The following is a 16734-nucleotide window of genomic DNA, read 5'->3' as shown; positions in this document are numbered from 1 at the left end:
CCTCCTCCGCTCAGTTCCCTCCAGAACCTCGCACAGGCAGAACCTATAGCTATGGGATGAGACCCCAAACTCAGGAAAGACTGATACACTGCCCTGCATAAAATCCCAAAACAGCCAGCACGGGGACACATACCTGGGAAGCTGAGGCAGGAGGACTGCTGAGAGTTTAAGGCCAGTATGGACTACAGAGTAAGACCCTCAGAGGTCTTCCTGCCTCACCTTCCCAGGGCTGGAATGGCAGGTGTGGGCCACTGTGTTTTCCTGTGAAGAAAAAGAACACACGACATAAGCACAAAGACAAGGGCCTGGGAAAACTGCAATCATGCCACACACAGGGGTCTCATCCACTCTCCAAGAAAGAGCACCCTAGAACTGAAAGAAGAAGATGGAAAGCAGGAGGAAAACGGGCAAAGCCCAGAGACTTAATGGGCAAAACACAAAGGCCTGCAAGGCAAGGAAGAGGTTTGTCCTACTCAAGGCAAAGGGGACCTGCCCTCAGCTTCCTGGGAGCTGACCCTACAGCAGCACCTGCACGGTGTCCGCTGGTCTGTGAGAGCACAAGGTTACAGAGCTCAGGGGTTCATGTGAGCCCTGAGGTTGTGTGACAGCCTCTCCGTAGAATACTATGCACCTATAAAAAAGGATTTAAACAAACAAACCAACAGGAGAATGAAGATGTTTTCTGCATTCTCACTGACACAGAACACTCCCAGGTTCATACTTAGGTGAGAACAGCAAATCACAGCACAGTGCGCACAGAACCCTACATTTTTTTGTGTAAGAAAGTGGCAAAAAAGAAAATACATTTACATGTATCATTGCATAAGGAAATACTAGAAGAATGTAAAATAATCCAATAAATATGCTCACCACTAGGAAGCCAGAGGGGAGGGGGAGGAAGACAGGAGAAAGACTTCTTCATGAGTTCTTTGATTTAAAGATTTTGAGTTCTGGACATCATGAATGCATTATGTATTAAATGCAAATTAAACCACTCTGACCACAAGTTTCATGGTATTAGGTAGACCAACCCCCTCCGACAACGTGTATAACTCTAGAGCCCTTCCTTGGTTCTGGGCTCAGCCTTCTGACACAAGTCTGCGGAGCCAGTGCACACCTAAATAAATCCTCCTGTTTCATCCATCGATCTCTCTGATCCCTGACATTCTGCAACAGCCTAACATGCACCAGGCCCTGGGTTTGATCCCAGCACAGCAGAAGTAAGTAAGCAACACATTAATTGAATTAAAGAGGTCTAGGAGGTCTCCCCTGCGGCCAACTGTCCTGGACCACATTTCCCCTTCTCTGGACCCCCTATGAAGCCACATGCCCCACACCCGATAATAAAGGAAGTGTGCCGGGGCAGTGGAGAGGGACATCTTCACGTGCCCTTCTGCGACTTGCTCTGGGCTCCACTGAATTATGACCGTGGTGAGTCTCATCACCTGGGACCCGCTGTGGCCCAGTGACCAGGCTGTCCTGCCACGGAATCCAATCTGTGCCTTCCCTCTGCTTTCAAAGTCCTGGGTCACCACTGGGCAGGAAGGGGACCTAAGGCGTCGGGACAGGAAGAAGGCTGGACAGAAATCTGAAGGCCTGGGCCACACTCCTGGGCCCCGATTCTAGGGCAACAGAGGGGATCTCTTCCCACGTCAAGCACCACAGTCACCCTGGCTGGGACCTGCGGCACTGAGGCCTCGCCCGGCTTGTGCCCAGCCTCCTGGCACTGAATGCTGGTTTCTCTCAAGTCTGCCTGGGAAGTCGCATTCACCTGCTGGTCCTCATCCTGATGTCACAGCGGATCACAGCCTGTGACCCGATGGCCAAGCCTCCCTTTTCCTGCTTAAGCTGAGCCCCCAGACTCACTGAAGGAAACAACGTGGCGCGCACAGGCAAGCCTGCTGCTTTCGAGCCAAGAGCGGCAAGCGTTTGCACAAAGGGCCTGGTGTGGCTATTTCAGGCCTCTTGGGTCACACATAATCTACGCCTTCTCTTCTTCACTCCTAACATTGTTTTTGCTTTTTTGTTTTTTTGGTTTTTTTTTTTTTTGGTACCAGGGATCGAACTCAGATCCTCTCTTGCAAGGCAGGTGTTGGGACCACTGAGCTAAATCTCTAGCCCTCTGACACTGTTTTTAAATGTAGACATAAAAACAGGCCACAGGCTGGATTTGCCCTTCGGATGGTCCGACCCTCACAACCCTATTCTTTTGACAATTATTTTCTCCCTCATCTTCTTTTCAGCTACAAGTGAAGAGTTCTGGACAATAAATACATTTAAAAAATAAATAAAAAGAGAGGTAAAATAAGCCTGCTGGGGGCTTCTGGGAAAGACTGCTGCTTTCTGATGAAAGGAAGACACACAACAAGAAAGCTAACTCGTCCTTCCCTTCTACTCTGTTTTCCTGTCTTGGATATAGACCTGACGCCTGGATCTGTGCAGCCATCCCGTAATTCTGAGGCACTAATACAAGGACTAACCACTAACAATTGAGGGGAGCAGCAGAAAGACATACAGAGCCTGGGTCCTTGATGGCACTGAGCCATTGGATAAACCCTGGGACCTCCTACTTCCCACCTTTGATTAGATAAGATAATAAATATACACATCATCTAAACCAGTCAGATTTCTACTTGCAGCAATCCCAAGCGTTCTTAATATAATACATTTGGAAGCTTTCCCCCTCCCTCTTAATTAAGTTTGCAAACCTGGGTCATGTTCTGTGCCCAAGCCGGGGCTCCAACTGTGATAAGGACTGAGCAGGGGCAGAAGCCGGCATAGCTCAGCCTCAGAGAGGGCTGCAGTGCGCTCCTGGCTCCACTCCTCTCTCTCCGCACCAGGGATAGGAGCCATGAGTCTGAGGCACCAGGGGCCACTCGGTTCCGGAAGGCAGAAGACGCACAGACCAGCAGGCGAGATTCAAAGGCCGACACATGGAGCCCGCTCAGCCCCGTCTCCGCCCCCACCGGGTGACCCGCTCCTGCCGGTGCTGTTGATGGTGAGCGACACCTGAGCGACACCGAGCCCTTCGGGACTCCTGGATGTGAACGAGCCTGTGAGCTGACTCTCCAGTGACAGCCGCGCTCTCATCACCTGTAACTCGCACACACACAAAAGCGTGCTCAACAGTGTCGGCGGAAAACCAGCGGAAGGAGGCGCACAGCACGGGAGTGTGGGATCAGGGCTGGGATCAGTAATGTTTCCTTCTCTCAGTTTTTTTCTGAAATGATTTGTGCACATAACTTTTACAGTGGGGTGACGTGTTCTTAAATGTGATTTCTGTGTTTTGAATATAAACACTACATGTGAACTGGAACTTCCTTATCCCCTTATCTGGACAGGAGTCAGGGCCCATGTTTTAGATCCAGCACTGGGTCCGACTTCCTGTGTAATATTAGAGAGTCACTTCCCTTCTCCAAAGAGCTGATCTCCAAGTTGCTGGCCCAGATCTCCCCATAACAAGGTAGCTCTCGCTGGATTTACTCACTCAGTAAAAACAACCATAAGAGCTGGGTACAATGTGTGGAAGCTGGGATACAAAATCACCACACAAACATCAGCAGTATTCCTGCATACCAATAGTAGGCCCACCAAAAAAATCAGGAAAACGATGCTATGCACAATAGCTTGAAAAATTACTCAGGTGTCAACCTAATCCAGGAGGAGAAAGACTGCTAACATGAAAATTACAGAACTCTGAAGAAAGGGGATGTTATACAATGGAAAGACTCTGGTTGTGCAAGAGAAGCATTAGGTCATGAAAATGGTTGTTACCAACAGTGGTCTACAGATTTAATGTAATCCCTATTGAAATACTGACACCATTCTTCACAAAACTAGAAAAGATGGCCTGCAATTCCTATGGGATTACAAAGGACCTGGACTAGCCAAGCAGAAGGACAAAACCTGACTTCTTGTTAGGATGTGGGGTTTGATGGGAAGAGGAGGGTCACAGGGTGTGACCTGGCAGGGTTCATCTGTTCTCTCTCAGCTTCCGGTCCACCAGTATGTGAGCCGCTCCCCTCCACCAGGCCCGTCCACCATGCCAGTTCTGTCTTGAAGCCAGCTGGCCATGGACTGAAACGTGACCAAGATAAAACTTCCCCTCCTTTAAGCTGCAGGTGTTGGGTGTTTTGTCCCAGCAACAAGGACTGATAGAGATGCATGCCCACTTTATAGCAGTGCGATTCACAGGACCTAAGCTCTGGACACAGCCTAGATGCTGGCCAACAGAGGCCTACAGAAAGTGTGGTGGAGCAATAAAGAAACACGAAATCACGAAACTTGCAGTAAAATGAATGGAAGTGGACACCATCATGCCAAGTGAAATAAGCAAAACTCAGAAATTTAAATACCACATATTGATGCATATATGAGAAATCTAAAACTTTATAAAATAAAGGAGAGATGACAAAAAATGAGAGGGGAGACTCGAGATGAGAAAGGGGAGGAAGAGGATGGGGGATTAAAACGGTCAGGGTATTTTATATGCATGTACCAACTCCCCCCGGCAGAACCTCTAATGTGTATTACAGATCTGCGCTACAGAGCACGAGCACAGCTGTGCGAAGGCATCGATGAGCAGTAAGTGCGGACGGGGCTGGAGGCGCTGCCCGTGCTGACAGAGGACGCACAGGAGGTGAGCCCCACCTTCACCCACACTCGGCCCAAGGCAAATGGAAACAGGAGCACAGTGCAGCCTCCAGAGCCGAGGACACTAAGGTCAGTTTGTGGGTGACAGAGGAGCTCAGCTCGGAGGAGTAACACTGCAGAGAGGAGACGACACAGAACGAAAAGCGTCAGACACCTGCAGAGGAGAGAGAAAAACCTGCATTCGAACCCCACCCAGTCTCTAGCTCACTCCACACCTGCACAGGGTGAGGAACCAGGAAAGCAGTGAGGAGCTAACGATCTCGTGGGAGCTTGGCTTTCCACACTGGATCCAGAAAGCTAAGGCCACACCCTGGTGCACGGACAACACTGAGACAGGTGAGACCCACCCAAGGCTTGGCGGGACCAACAGGACCGACATGACACTGGCTCCTGCTCAGCTGTGCACCCTGGTATTCAACAGCTGCAAGGAACTGCTGGGAAACAGGGCCAAAGGACGGAAACCCGAGAGAAAAAGCAACAGACATAGATCCTGACACTCTTCCGATAGTGGAGCTATCAAGGAAGGACTTTAAAACAACCATGGGAAGTGACAGGAAATGACGGTCAATTGAGGGAATGGTGGACAAAACGGAAGAAAATATCACCTGAGATTTGGAAACAATGAAAAAGAATCATGGTGAAAATACTGTACTGAAAACCAAAGATGAAGTAAAACATCTCGAGTCACCAGAAAAAAATCAAGCGGATGACTAACTTTTTGGAGCTCAAAAGACAATGAAATGATAAACCTAAAGTGCTGACAAGAAAAGAAAAATAAAACAATATTCACCAACCTCGAATTTTATATCCAGCAAAAGTGTCCTTCCAAACTATAGGTGAGCTAAAGGCGCCCGCCTTGCTCTTCACGAGACCGGAAGGCACCATGGGAAATGGAAAAGATTTTCTAGGGGTGAAAGCAAAAGTGCTTTCAGATGGAAGCATGGGATGTTGACGAGATACAAAGAACCCTGGAAAGGGTAAGTATGTAAAAAAAATGGAATACCTAAGACAATAACAACGACTTGCAGCATGCATGACATATTCAGAAGTAAAATGAAGCAAAGCAAGAGCTCAGAGTGTGGGGAGGAAGCCGCTGAGATCAACCTGATAGAGGGCTGCTGTCCTGTGCTCCACACAGGGAAGGGTACCGTGAGGTTGGCTGAGAAGGGTGTATATTGTACCCTCTAGGATTTCCACTGTGAAAGAGTGTGCAATTGGAAAGCTAAGAGAGGAAACCTTCCCATTAAAGAAAAAGATACTCCCAGTAGGATCACAAGTTTGAGACCAGCCTGGGTAATTTAGCATCTTAGCAAAATCCTGTCACAAAATTAAAATAAATAAATAAATAAAAAGATCTGAGGCTGTAGCTCAGTGCAAAGGCCCTGTGTTCAATCCAGTACTCAAAGCAGAACAAAACAAAACAACAACAAAAACCCATCAATGTCAGTAATGACGTTAAATTTAAATGGTCTAAACGTTCCCATTCAAGGTAAAGATTATCAGACTGGAGTTTTTAGAGTCCTATTTAAAAACCCTAATACTGGGGCTGGGTTTGTAGCTCAGGAGTAGAATATGGGCTTAGCTTGTGTGAGATTCTGAGTCCATTCTGCGGCACCAAACAAACCAAAAGAGCAAGAAACTTAATACTGAATATCAAAAGACTGAAAATAAAAAGAAAATTGCACCACATAAAAGAAAACTGGTATAGTTGTGTTAATATCAGACAAAACTCCAACTATGTTTTCATCTATATTAATGGAGTTTCTTTGCCTTCAATGGGAGGTTTTCCTGTTAGTGCTCCAATTACACTCTCTTCCACGGTGGAAATCCTAGAGAGTACTTCAAAGCAAAAGGTGTTACTACAGAGAAGGCAAAAATATGTGCCAACAACAATAGCAGTGATAGTAAGAATCAGAGTATTGGGTACAGCAATCTTATAATTCTAAAGAATGAACGCTTTGAGATATGTTTTTTAAAACAAGAAAACTGAAAGGAAATATAGATGTAAACATAATTGGAGTTGGGAATTTTAAGGAGTTTGTCTCCATAACTAAGCGTAACAAGGAGACTCCAAGGACCCGGGATGTTTGAGTAATGCCATTACCCAAAGCGACATGCCTGGTTGCTAGAGGGCGCCCAGTTTGGGGACAGCAGACTACACATTCTTTCCAAGTGCACTGGCCATTTACCAAAACAGACCCTCTCTTGGGTCAGAAAATCCCAAAAGCAAATAATGAAATGGCCCCGCAGATGTTCTCTAACCACAGTGGAACCAACGTGGGCATCAACAACAGAAAGACAAGAGGAAATCCCCAAATGTTTGGAAAGTGACAGCAGGTTTCTAACAAACTATGGGAAAAGACGGAATCATGATTTTAAAAATTTCAGAATACACTAACCTGAGTAAAAATAAAGTTGTGATGTCAGAAGAACTGTGGGATACAGCTGTGCTTAGAGGGACATCTGTTACTTCAGTTTCCTATCTTCTAAAGTGCCAAAAAGATGACCTAAGTGCCTATTTCCAAAGCTGGAAAGAGACAATCAATTAGATCAGAAGGAGCTACTAAACACAAACGCAGAAATAAATGCAATAGAAACATGAGACAGGTTGAGAACAACAAAGTCAAAAGTCAGGTGTTGGAAGCCCAATAAAACTGACAACCTTGGCAAGAATAAGGAGAGAAGGGTGAACATAAATCACCGATACTAGATGGCAACGTACATCCAAAGCATGATAAGGAACAGAGGGAAGTTTGAATACCATGAGAATAAACTTACTGGGATGGACAAGGAGTCACAAAACAGGAGACATGAGGTATGAATAATTCTATAGCCACTTAAAAATTCAATGTGTCATTAAACCCCTGCCCTCAAAGAAACAAGCCCAGGTTACTTCAGTGCTGAAGATTTCCAAATATTTAAGAGGGAAGCCGATCTTCTACAAACTCCTCAAAACAACAGAAAACCAGGGAACGTCCCACCTCCTATTATGACCTGTTTGGTGTTGATACTGAAACCTGACGAGGACACCGGAGGGAATAAAGATCGGAGAGCGATGAACTGATGGACAACAAATGACAGGATCTGCAGAAGGCAGAAGGGTGATGGCCGGTCCCACCCAGAGCCACACGTGGGCGGGCGGCCCCCTGGCTCGGCGTTCCGGGATGCGGGCGGGTTTGACACTCAGAACTGGACTGGCGGGATTCACACCAAGAAAGGAAAGGATGGGAGTTTTGCAAGCGGGACAGGGGCTGCGATGTAGGGGGGGAGAAAGGGTAAAAAGAATTAAGATGTGTCAGGCACGTGTGGCAACTCCCCACGTGGAATATCATCACTGCATACTGCAAACACAGATTAATACAAATTACAACTTAAAAAAGCATGAGCAATAAAGGAGAGAAACACAGCATCATAGTAACAGGGGCAGAAAAGGTGTTGATAAAATTCGACACCCTTTTGAGAAAAATTTCTCAGCAAACCAGGAACAGAAGGGAATTTTCTTAACTACAAAACTGTCCGCAGCAGCAGACATCACTGGACACTTCCTCTGCTGAGCTGGGATCTCGGACGCCACTGTTAGCACTGCTCCAAGTGTCTGGCCAGGGCAAAGCTCAGGAAAGAAGACTACAGAGGCTTCCCTGGGAGGTGCAAACTCGAGTGTTTGCAAGTGAGCTGATCGGACAGTAAAAGAGTGCTCCAAGGTGCAAGCTCAAAATAAGTGAGTAAATTTAGCAAAGCGGCAGGATACAAAGTTACTACCCAAGAAATCACATTTTCATGTGGCAGCTACAAATAATTAGGAAAAAATTTCAAATAATAGTACTTAGCAGTGAAAAAAATCGTTTACTGAGAAATCTAAAAAAGATGTGCAGACTTCTAGACTGAAATCCAAAAAATATGGCTAGGAAAAATCAAAGATAATCTAAACACACAGAAGCCCAATCCTACATATGTAAGTTACAAATTTAACATTAACATGCCAGTTTGTCCCAATTTTTTCATAGATTTGGTAGAAAACCAATGTAGAATCCTAGCAATTTTTTTTGGTACCGGAGATTGAACTCTGGTCCTTGTGCTTGCAAGGCAGGCGGCGGAACCACTGAGCTAAATTCCTGGCCCATCTAGCAATTATTTTGAAGAAAGAATCTTTCTATTTAATTTTTATTTGATCAGTACATGTTTGCAGCAGATGGTGGTTACACTTACCGTGTACGAAACACTAACACATCTTCACTCCTTTTCATCCCCTCCCCTCCCATGCTTTCCTGCTCTTTCTAACTCTTAGTCCCCTCCCCACTTGGCTCTACAATCTGTATGGAAAGTTTAAGATTGTAAATTACTCAAAACAATTCTGAAGAAGAAAAGAAGGACAAGAAGTCTTACACCATCAGACACTGCAGCTTACTATAAAAGTGCAGGAACAAAGATTATAGAACTAGCCCAGAATGAACAATAAGACCCACAGTTCAGAATAAAAGCCCAGATACACATCCAAATGCACACGACTTGTCAGTATGAGATAAGGATCTACTGAAATTCAGTGGTACTGATGACATCTCAGCGAATAGTGCCCTGTCCACTGAAAACGAACAAGGGAAAAACAAAAAAAGAAAAAGAACTTTGACATCTCCTTCACACCATATGCAAAAATTCCAGATAGACTGGTGAAAGGTAAAATTACAAAGCTTCTAAATGATAATCTAAAAAAATATTCATGACCTTGAGGTGGGCAATAATTTCTTAAAATATGTGAAAAGCACTAACTATACGAGAAGAATATTGATACACTGGACTTTATAAGAATAAATAACTGCTGCTCATCTAGAGTTATCACAAAGGGAAAGAAAAGGCAAGCCACGCACGAGGAGAAATATCTGCAGTACTTTTACTCCGCAAATATCTCCTGCTTATGATATAAGAACAACTTCTCCAAATTACTAGGAAGACAACACAATTAAAAACACATACACACGGGAAAAGACGTGAATAGGTGCTTTACAATGTCCCACAAGCACGGTGAGATTCTGTACTCGTTAGTTATCAGGGAAATGAGGATTAGAGCCGCAGTGATATATGCCATGTGCTCACAGCATGGCTAACAGTGGAAGGAAAGGCTGCATCAAATATGGGCAAGGGTAAGACAGCTGAAACGTTTATAAATCGCCAGTGGGGTCTAAACTGGTGAAGTTACTTTAGAAAACCGGCAGAGTCTACTAAAGCTAAGCATACATATACTTCATGACCTAGCAATTGTATTCCCAAGAAAACACCAGCAGAAATGTGTATTCATGACCACCAAAGGAAGGACGGGAATAGCAGAGCATCGGTCCATCTCGAACACTTTGGCTCATGGAAGAGACCGGCGCATTTCCAAACTCATTCTGTGAAGCTGGCCTTCCACGGCACCAAAGCCAGACAAAGACCACGGGGAGAGAGAGCCACAGGCTAGGGTCTCTCATGACTGTGGATGCAGGTGTCCTCCGGATGCAGGTCCGGCGGAGGAGCTGGCAGCACGTGAGAGGGATTGTACACTGTGCAGCAGAACACAGAGACTGCCCAAAGTATGAAGATCAAACGGTGCCTCGTTAACAAAGCAAAGGGAAAAACAGGGTCGCGTCAAATGGCACAGGAAAAACACAAAGACATTAAAATCCTTTTTATGATTAAAATATACTCCACAACCTAGGGGTAGAAGGGCACTATTTCAAGCTCAACATAATAATGACTATGGAAAATCCACTTATAATGTCATACGCAATAGCAGAAGACTGAACTCTTCCATCTAAGATTTAGGACCACACAAGCCTGCCTGCTTCACTGTTTCTATAGTACTAGCTAGAGCAATCGGGCAGGAAAAAGAAAGGGAAGGATTCTAAATTGGTAACAAAAAAGTAAAATTATCTCTGTTCACAGATGACATGGATTCTGTATGTAGAAAACTCCAAAGGTTCCACACATAACCACATGTGCACACACACACCAAGACACACACACAAAGACACACACACACATACACACATACACCATGTTAGAACTAATAGTTGGACTCAGGAAAGCTGCAGGATATAAAATCAACACTCAAAAATCACCTGCATTTCTGTGAACTAACAATGAACAATCTGTATGGAAAATTAAGAAAACAACTGCACCATAAAGAATAAAATAGCTTGGAATGAATTTAAGTCAGACACGTATGCAGAAAAACTATAAGACAGACACAGTTAAAGACACCAACACATGCAAACACATCTCGTGTTCATGGAACGAATGACTGACTATTAAGAAGTCAAAACTGCACAGTGTGATCTACAGATTCAGTGCAAAGCCCCATCAAAATCACAAAAGTGCCAGGTACTGTGACCTGTAAGCCTGCAATCCCAGTGACTTGGGAGGCTGAGGCAGGAAGGTCACAAATTTGAAGCCATCCTGAGCAACTCAGTGAGACCCTATCCAAAAAAGTTAATAGAATAAAATAAAATAGACTGGCAGTGTAGCTTCGTGAAAGAGCACTTGCTTAGTTACCATCAGTGAGGCCCTGGGTCCATCCCCACTACTGCAAAAAGCAAACAAAATCCTAGAGGCATTTTTTGAGAAATAGAAAAGCTTGTTTCAAAATCCATATGAGTTCTCAAGAGACCTTAAGTAGCCAAAACAATCTTAAACAAAAATACCAACAGTGGTAATCTCACATTTTCTGATTTCAAAACCTAGCACAAAGTGAAAGGGTGGTTTAGGCATAAAGACAGACATTGACTGAAGGAATAGAACAGAAAACACAGAGGAAACCCCCACATATATGGTCAAGCAATTTTTTTTATAGTGCTGGGACTGAACCCAGGGCCTGGAGCACGCTGGGCAGCACTCCGGCACTGAGCTGCATCTCCAGACCGTTTTGATTTTTTGTTTTGAGGCAGAGTCATGCCAAGTTTCGCAGGCTGACCTCAAACTTGTAACTGTCCTGCCTCGGCCTCCTAGTAGTTGGAATTAGAGGTGTGTGTCACCAGGTTCAGTGGTCAAATGATTTTTGACAAGGCACCGGGACCATTTGGCAGAGAAAGGGCAGTCTTTTCAACAAATGGTGCTGGGAAAACTGGATATCTACATGTAGAAAAGAAAGTTGGACTCCCTAACCCTGTAAACAAATATTAACTCAAAGTGGATCACAGACTTAAGTGTGAGACATAACATATAAAACTCTTAGAAGATAACATAGGGCAAAAAAAGGCTTTGATAGTTATTTCTTGAATATAGCACCAAAGGCACTGGAAAAGCAAACCAACCAACAAACAAAACAGGGTGCTTTCTGAACATAAAGTACATAGATCTCATGTGAATAGTTTTGTATGCAACTATTACCTCCAAATAAAAGTCTTTCATGCATTAAAGAATACAGTCAACAGAGTGAAAAGGCAATCTATATAATGAGAGAAAATACTTGTAAATCACGTATCTGAGAGCGGGCTAATATTTAGAACGCTTTTTGGTGGTGCTGAGGACAGAACCCAGGACTCTGAACACGCTAGGCAAGCATTCTGCCCCTGAGCTACACCCTGGCCCTAAAATCAGGATGTGTAAAGAAATCCTGCAGCTTAACAACACAAAGACAACCTGGTAAAAATTGGCAAAGGGACATTTCTCCAAAGAAGATACACAAATGTCCAACAAATACATGACAAGATGCTGAACATTCGAATCATCTGGGAAATATAAATCAAAACCAAAATGAACATGCAAGCTTAAATATCACGTAAGAAACCCAAACAATCAGTAAATCAAAGAGCAAAATGAAAGACAGATGATAGGAAACAAGGAGGTGGATCTTTTGCAAAGGAAAAGGGGACCAAGAGATGGAGGGTTTAAGGAAGGGGACATTAAAAAAAAATGGAGATGTGTCACGTATGTGTGCCAAGTACCCATGATGAAGGAGGTCATTATGAATACAAAAACGTACTAATAAAAATAAAAGTTTTACAAAGCCACAATGAGCTATTACTCCACACTTATTAGGGTGGTTTTTACAAAACAAAAACAACATCAAAAAACAGCATCACAAATGGTGGCCAGGATGCGAGATACTAGAACTTCTGTGCATTTCCGGTGGGAATGCAAAACTGTGCAGCGCCATGGAAACCAGGTCTGTAACTTCTCAAAAACGAAACACAAAATCACCTTAGGTTCTAGTAACTCCGATTCTGGGTGTGTGCCCGATCCGTGCCCACCACAGCACGATTCCCGGTGACCTAAAGCTGGAAGCAACTTAAATGTCCATAGCCACAGGAAGAGAGGAAGGAAGTGTGTTGCATCTGGGTCAAGAAACACAGTCGACCTTGAAAGGGGAGGGGATCTTGTACCTTTTTCTGGAGAGTGTTTACACAAGGTGGATACGGCATGTGAAACAACTCCCCAAACTATTCGTAGAAGAGTCCTGTAGCTTATGTTGAATCTCTCCCAACGATACAGAAGTCAGCAGAGCAGTTATGACGGAGCCCGTGCCCAGGTCCAGTGCGCTTGAGAAAACTGAGCTGAGACTGCGTATCCCTGACCAAGGGACAAAGATGCCTCTAGCCCCACCGGAAATGACACCAACACTAGGCCGGTCCTCCCGCCCTCCGTTTTCGATGCATCCTGTGGTCAACTCCAGTTCCCTGTTCTGCATCTGGGAGAAAAGGTTTACTTTCCAATATCAAGGACTGGTGACTGGAAGACGACCACACAGCGACTTTGACCCCACGTGGGAGAGGACACGGAGAGTGGCTGCTCCCCTCCCGCATCTAGCGGGAGCACCGCTAGGATGGGGTTTCTGGGGACACTGGCCGGGAAATCCACGCAGAGGATGAGGCTGTGACAAGCAAGTCGTTGCTGTGAGCCTGACTTCCACGCTCGCCTGCTGGCTTCCAACCCTTCACAGAATACCTCGGGAGGACGCGAACTGCCTAAACGGCCGAGGTCTCTTGTTCCAGGCTCTCGCCCTAGCCCAGCAGTCTGGAGCAAGGCGCTGTCCCCCAGCAGGATGGGGGACACGTTAGGATGTCGAGGAGGAGAATTTCGAGCACTTACTTTCATCATTAGAAACATTCCCCAGAGATGCATGGCTGGAATAACGTTTGTTTTCACTTTCATTGAGACATCTTTCAATCCAGCTCTCTAAAAAACACAAAAAACAACAGAAAAAAGTCAAGGGCTTGCTGCCTCTGCAAGGACAGGAACATCACAAACGCATTCCATCTGCCGCTCATCTGCGCCCCAGGACGCCATCGTGGACAAGATCAGCCGGGTAGCGTGGAGGCCACACAGCCAGCAGGACACCCATTCGAGCACCCCTGGTCCAGTTCTAGGACTTCTGGAGAATCCTGAGACCCCCCACTACCAAATGGGGATTGTCTTCCTCTGCAAGGAAGATATAATCCTAAAATGTCATCGGAAAAACACAATTTGGTCAACTGAATCATTGGCACTGGTTGGCAAACTCATTTAGTAGCAGAATCTTTCAAACGAAAATGAAAGAGAAACAAGTGAAACCCTGGCAAAGCTGGCCGGCACCGTCCCATTGGTGAGCCCAGCACGACGGGAGGCCACGGCGGAGAAGCCAGCAGCTCTAGGGCAGCTCTGGAGCACTTCTAACATCCGCAGGCCATGGTTTCCCTCCCATTTCAAAGGCTGCCGACATATTTTTACAAGGAAGCCACAACACTTGTTTCCTTTTCAGACCAGTCGCCGTTCATTCAGTCACTCATTCATTCAACAGAACCAGCGAAGAACAGTGGACTGCTTGCTCCGAAAACACCGTGCGTTCCAGGGCACGGCACATCAGGGAGCAACTGGAGCACCGTGCGAGCGTCGTGTCTGCTTAGTCTCCCTGTGCGCCACCCGTCCGTGAGAAACACTAGGGGAACGCAGGAGAGGACACGGATGGGAACTGTGCCGAATGCACACCCACATCCTTCGGTGTCCCGTGGCGCCGGCTCTGACAACCTGTCCTCCTCTCAGTAGGAGCGGGCGAGCTCCAACTCCGCTCACAAAGCGGCTGTCCGCCGGCCCCAGGGCGAGGCGCCCGCCATCATTCACGTGTGCAAAACCGTGCAGCCACTTTGATTCGGCTCCTCCCTTTTCACGCGTCCTGGAACATGTATTTGAGCCCTGCCCCCCCAACTGGCTTTTCCGGCGAACTCCTCGGTTTGTGCTGCGCAATTCTGTGGGCAGGACTGCCTGGGAAGGCTGATGCGGGTGATGGTGCCTTTGGACACGACCGCACCCGGCTGCCTTCTGGGGAACTCGGGAGCTGGCATTGATGATTTAACATATGTTCCCTCGCAGCTCTTGGAAGCAAGGGTTTCAATCTGTTTTTCCTCGAAAGCAAGTGGTGCTCAGGGGGATCAAGTAACGTGGCTCCTCATAATTCAGAGCCGAGGAAAAGAACAAGCTGCAGGGGGAAAAGCCAGGCGGATGGGTTTGCTAGTAGTGAGGAAAAGCAGACGCCACAGCACCAGCACGAAGAAGTGTAGGGTTTTGTGTGTTGTTTAATATTTTCTGTCCCAACAAATGTTCTTTTAAAAGCTGCTTCCAAAATTGAAAATAAGGTGGGGGGAAAATAGCCAAAGAGCGGAACAAGAGCCAGCTTGTCAGGAGGACATGGAAATCTGGTATTTCTGAGAAAATACTGAGGCGCAGAGAAGCCGAAAATATGACCCTGCCCTCCCCCTGCAGACATCGAGTGTGCAGTGTGGAGGCCGCAGCTGGGGGTGCTGGGCAGCTGGGCTGCAGGCCACCCTGCCTCCAGAGTGCCTCTGACTGCATCTCCAGCATCTCCAGGTCTTCGCTCAAATCTCAGCCCCTCCAGCCTGCCACCGTTCCCTGGCCATCGGCGACTCTGGGTGGCATCTGCCAAGGTCTGCAGTGCGACCGACTCCAACGAAGCACCCCAGCAGAAGCAGTGAGCACCCCCGGGCCGGCCTCTGGCCTCCCTACATGGGTGCACACACCCAGCACTCCCATGTGCACGTGGGCACAAGTACACATGCACACACACACCACCACCCCTCTCGTGAGGAACACCAGCACGAGTCACCCCTGAAACATGAGGACCTGAGGGGGTGACCCCAAGGAGTGGCGGGCACAAGGAGCTCATGGCCCCTCTGGAAGGGAGCTGGCTCTGAACTGGCTGTGTACCTGCCTGCTGAGGTAGAAGCCTCCCTGGGTCCCTGCGTCTCCAGTGCACCCCAGCCCAGCCCTGGAGGGGAGCAAGGAGAGGGTACAAGTCCAGGGAAGTACACACCACGAGGAAGAGCACCTGGACTTCTCACCAAGAACCCCACTGCCACCGCTGGTCCCATGCAGGTCTCCTGGACCCAGGCCTTTGGTGCAGCCCCACGGCTCCCCATGATGCTCTGGGGGGCAGCCCCGTATTCAGTGGCCTTGGAGGGTGTGGCCAGACTGCTGTCGTATCTCTGTTCGGGTGGAAACGCCCTACTTGTCTCAGCTCATTCTTGGAAGACCTGGCTCCTGCGTCACTGCCATCAAACCCACCAGATTCTGGTATCTTCTGACTTTTCTGCGTCTGGGCGAGCATCTGGCCCCCAGGACTGGCCCTGAGGTCTGGGTGGCAGCGTGAGCCACGCTGAGTATGGTGAAGCCGCCACCTGGAGCTCTGGTGCTATCGGGGGATGGCGTTCCAGGCTGCGAGCACGTGACACAAAAGTGTCCCACAGACCTGGATCCCCGGGTGCCTTCTTCCCTGGTGGGGATCCTCAGCAGGGCCTCTGCCACTCGCGTTCCATGCACCAGGTGGTCTCGCACCACACCAGGAGGTCCCTACAGAGGTCAACCGAGGACACTTCATGCACTTTAGAAAGATCTTCAACAGTTACTTGACAGAAGGACACACCTGACTTCTGAATGAAGTCCTGTGTTCTACCACCTTGTTTATTTGTAGATTATAGGACTTAATGATAGAAAAGGCTACCATCTATCATGTCCTTATAATGGCCAGGCATTGTACAATCTATTACATACAATATCATAGATCCTATTACAGTCCTATGAGGTAGGGCTGCTGACAGGCACATTTTTTTTTTTTTTTTTTTA

General features: G+C 46.9%; 1 protein-coding gene across 3 annotated transcripts in view; it reads right to left on the bottom strand.

Moving 5' to 3' along the window:
• Positions 1–16734, bottom strand: part of Rfx4 (regulatory factor X4) — a 136164-nt gene that overhangs the window by 101535 nt on the left and 17895 nt on the right. For all 3 annotated transcript variants that reach the window (XM_010631310.2, XM_010631309.2, XM_010631308.2), the window contains exon 2: positions 13711–13797. In XM_010631310.2, the coding sequence (XP_010629612.1) occupies positions 13711–13797 (87 nt within the window). The remainder of the gene's footprint in view (positions 1–13710; positions 13798–16734) is intronic.

Source organism: Fukomys damarensis, unplaced genomic scaffold (assembly GCF_012274545.1).
Source record: "Fukomys damarensis isolate Sample0158 unplaced genomic scaffold, DMR_v1.0_HiC HiC_scaffold_15, whole genome shotgun sequence".
Lineage (NCBI taxonomy): Eukaryota > Metazoa > Chordata > Mammalia > Rodentia > Bathyergidae > Fukomys > Fukomys damarensis.
Note: the sequence above shows the minus strand (reverse complement) of the source record. Positions and strands in the feature narration are given on the sequence as shown.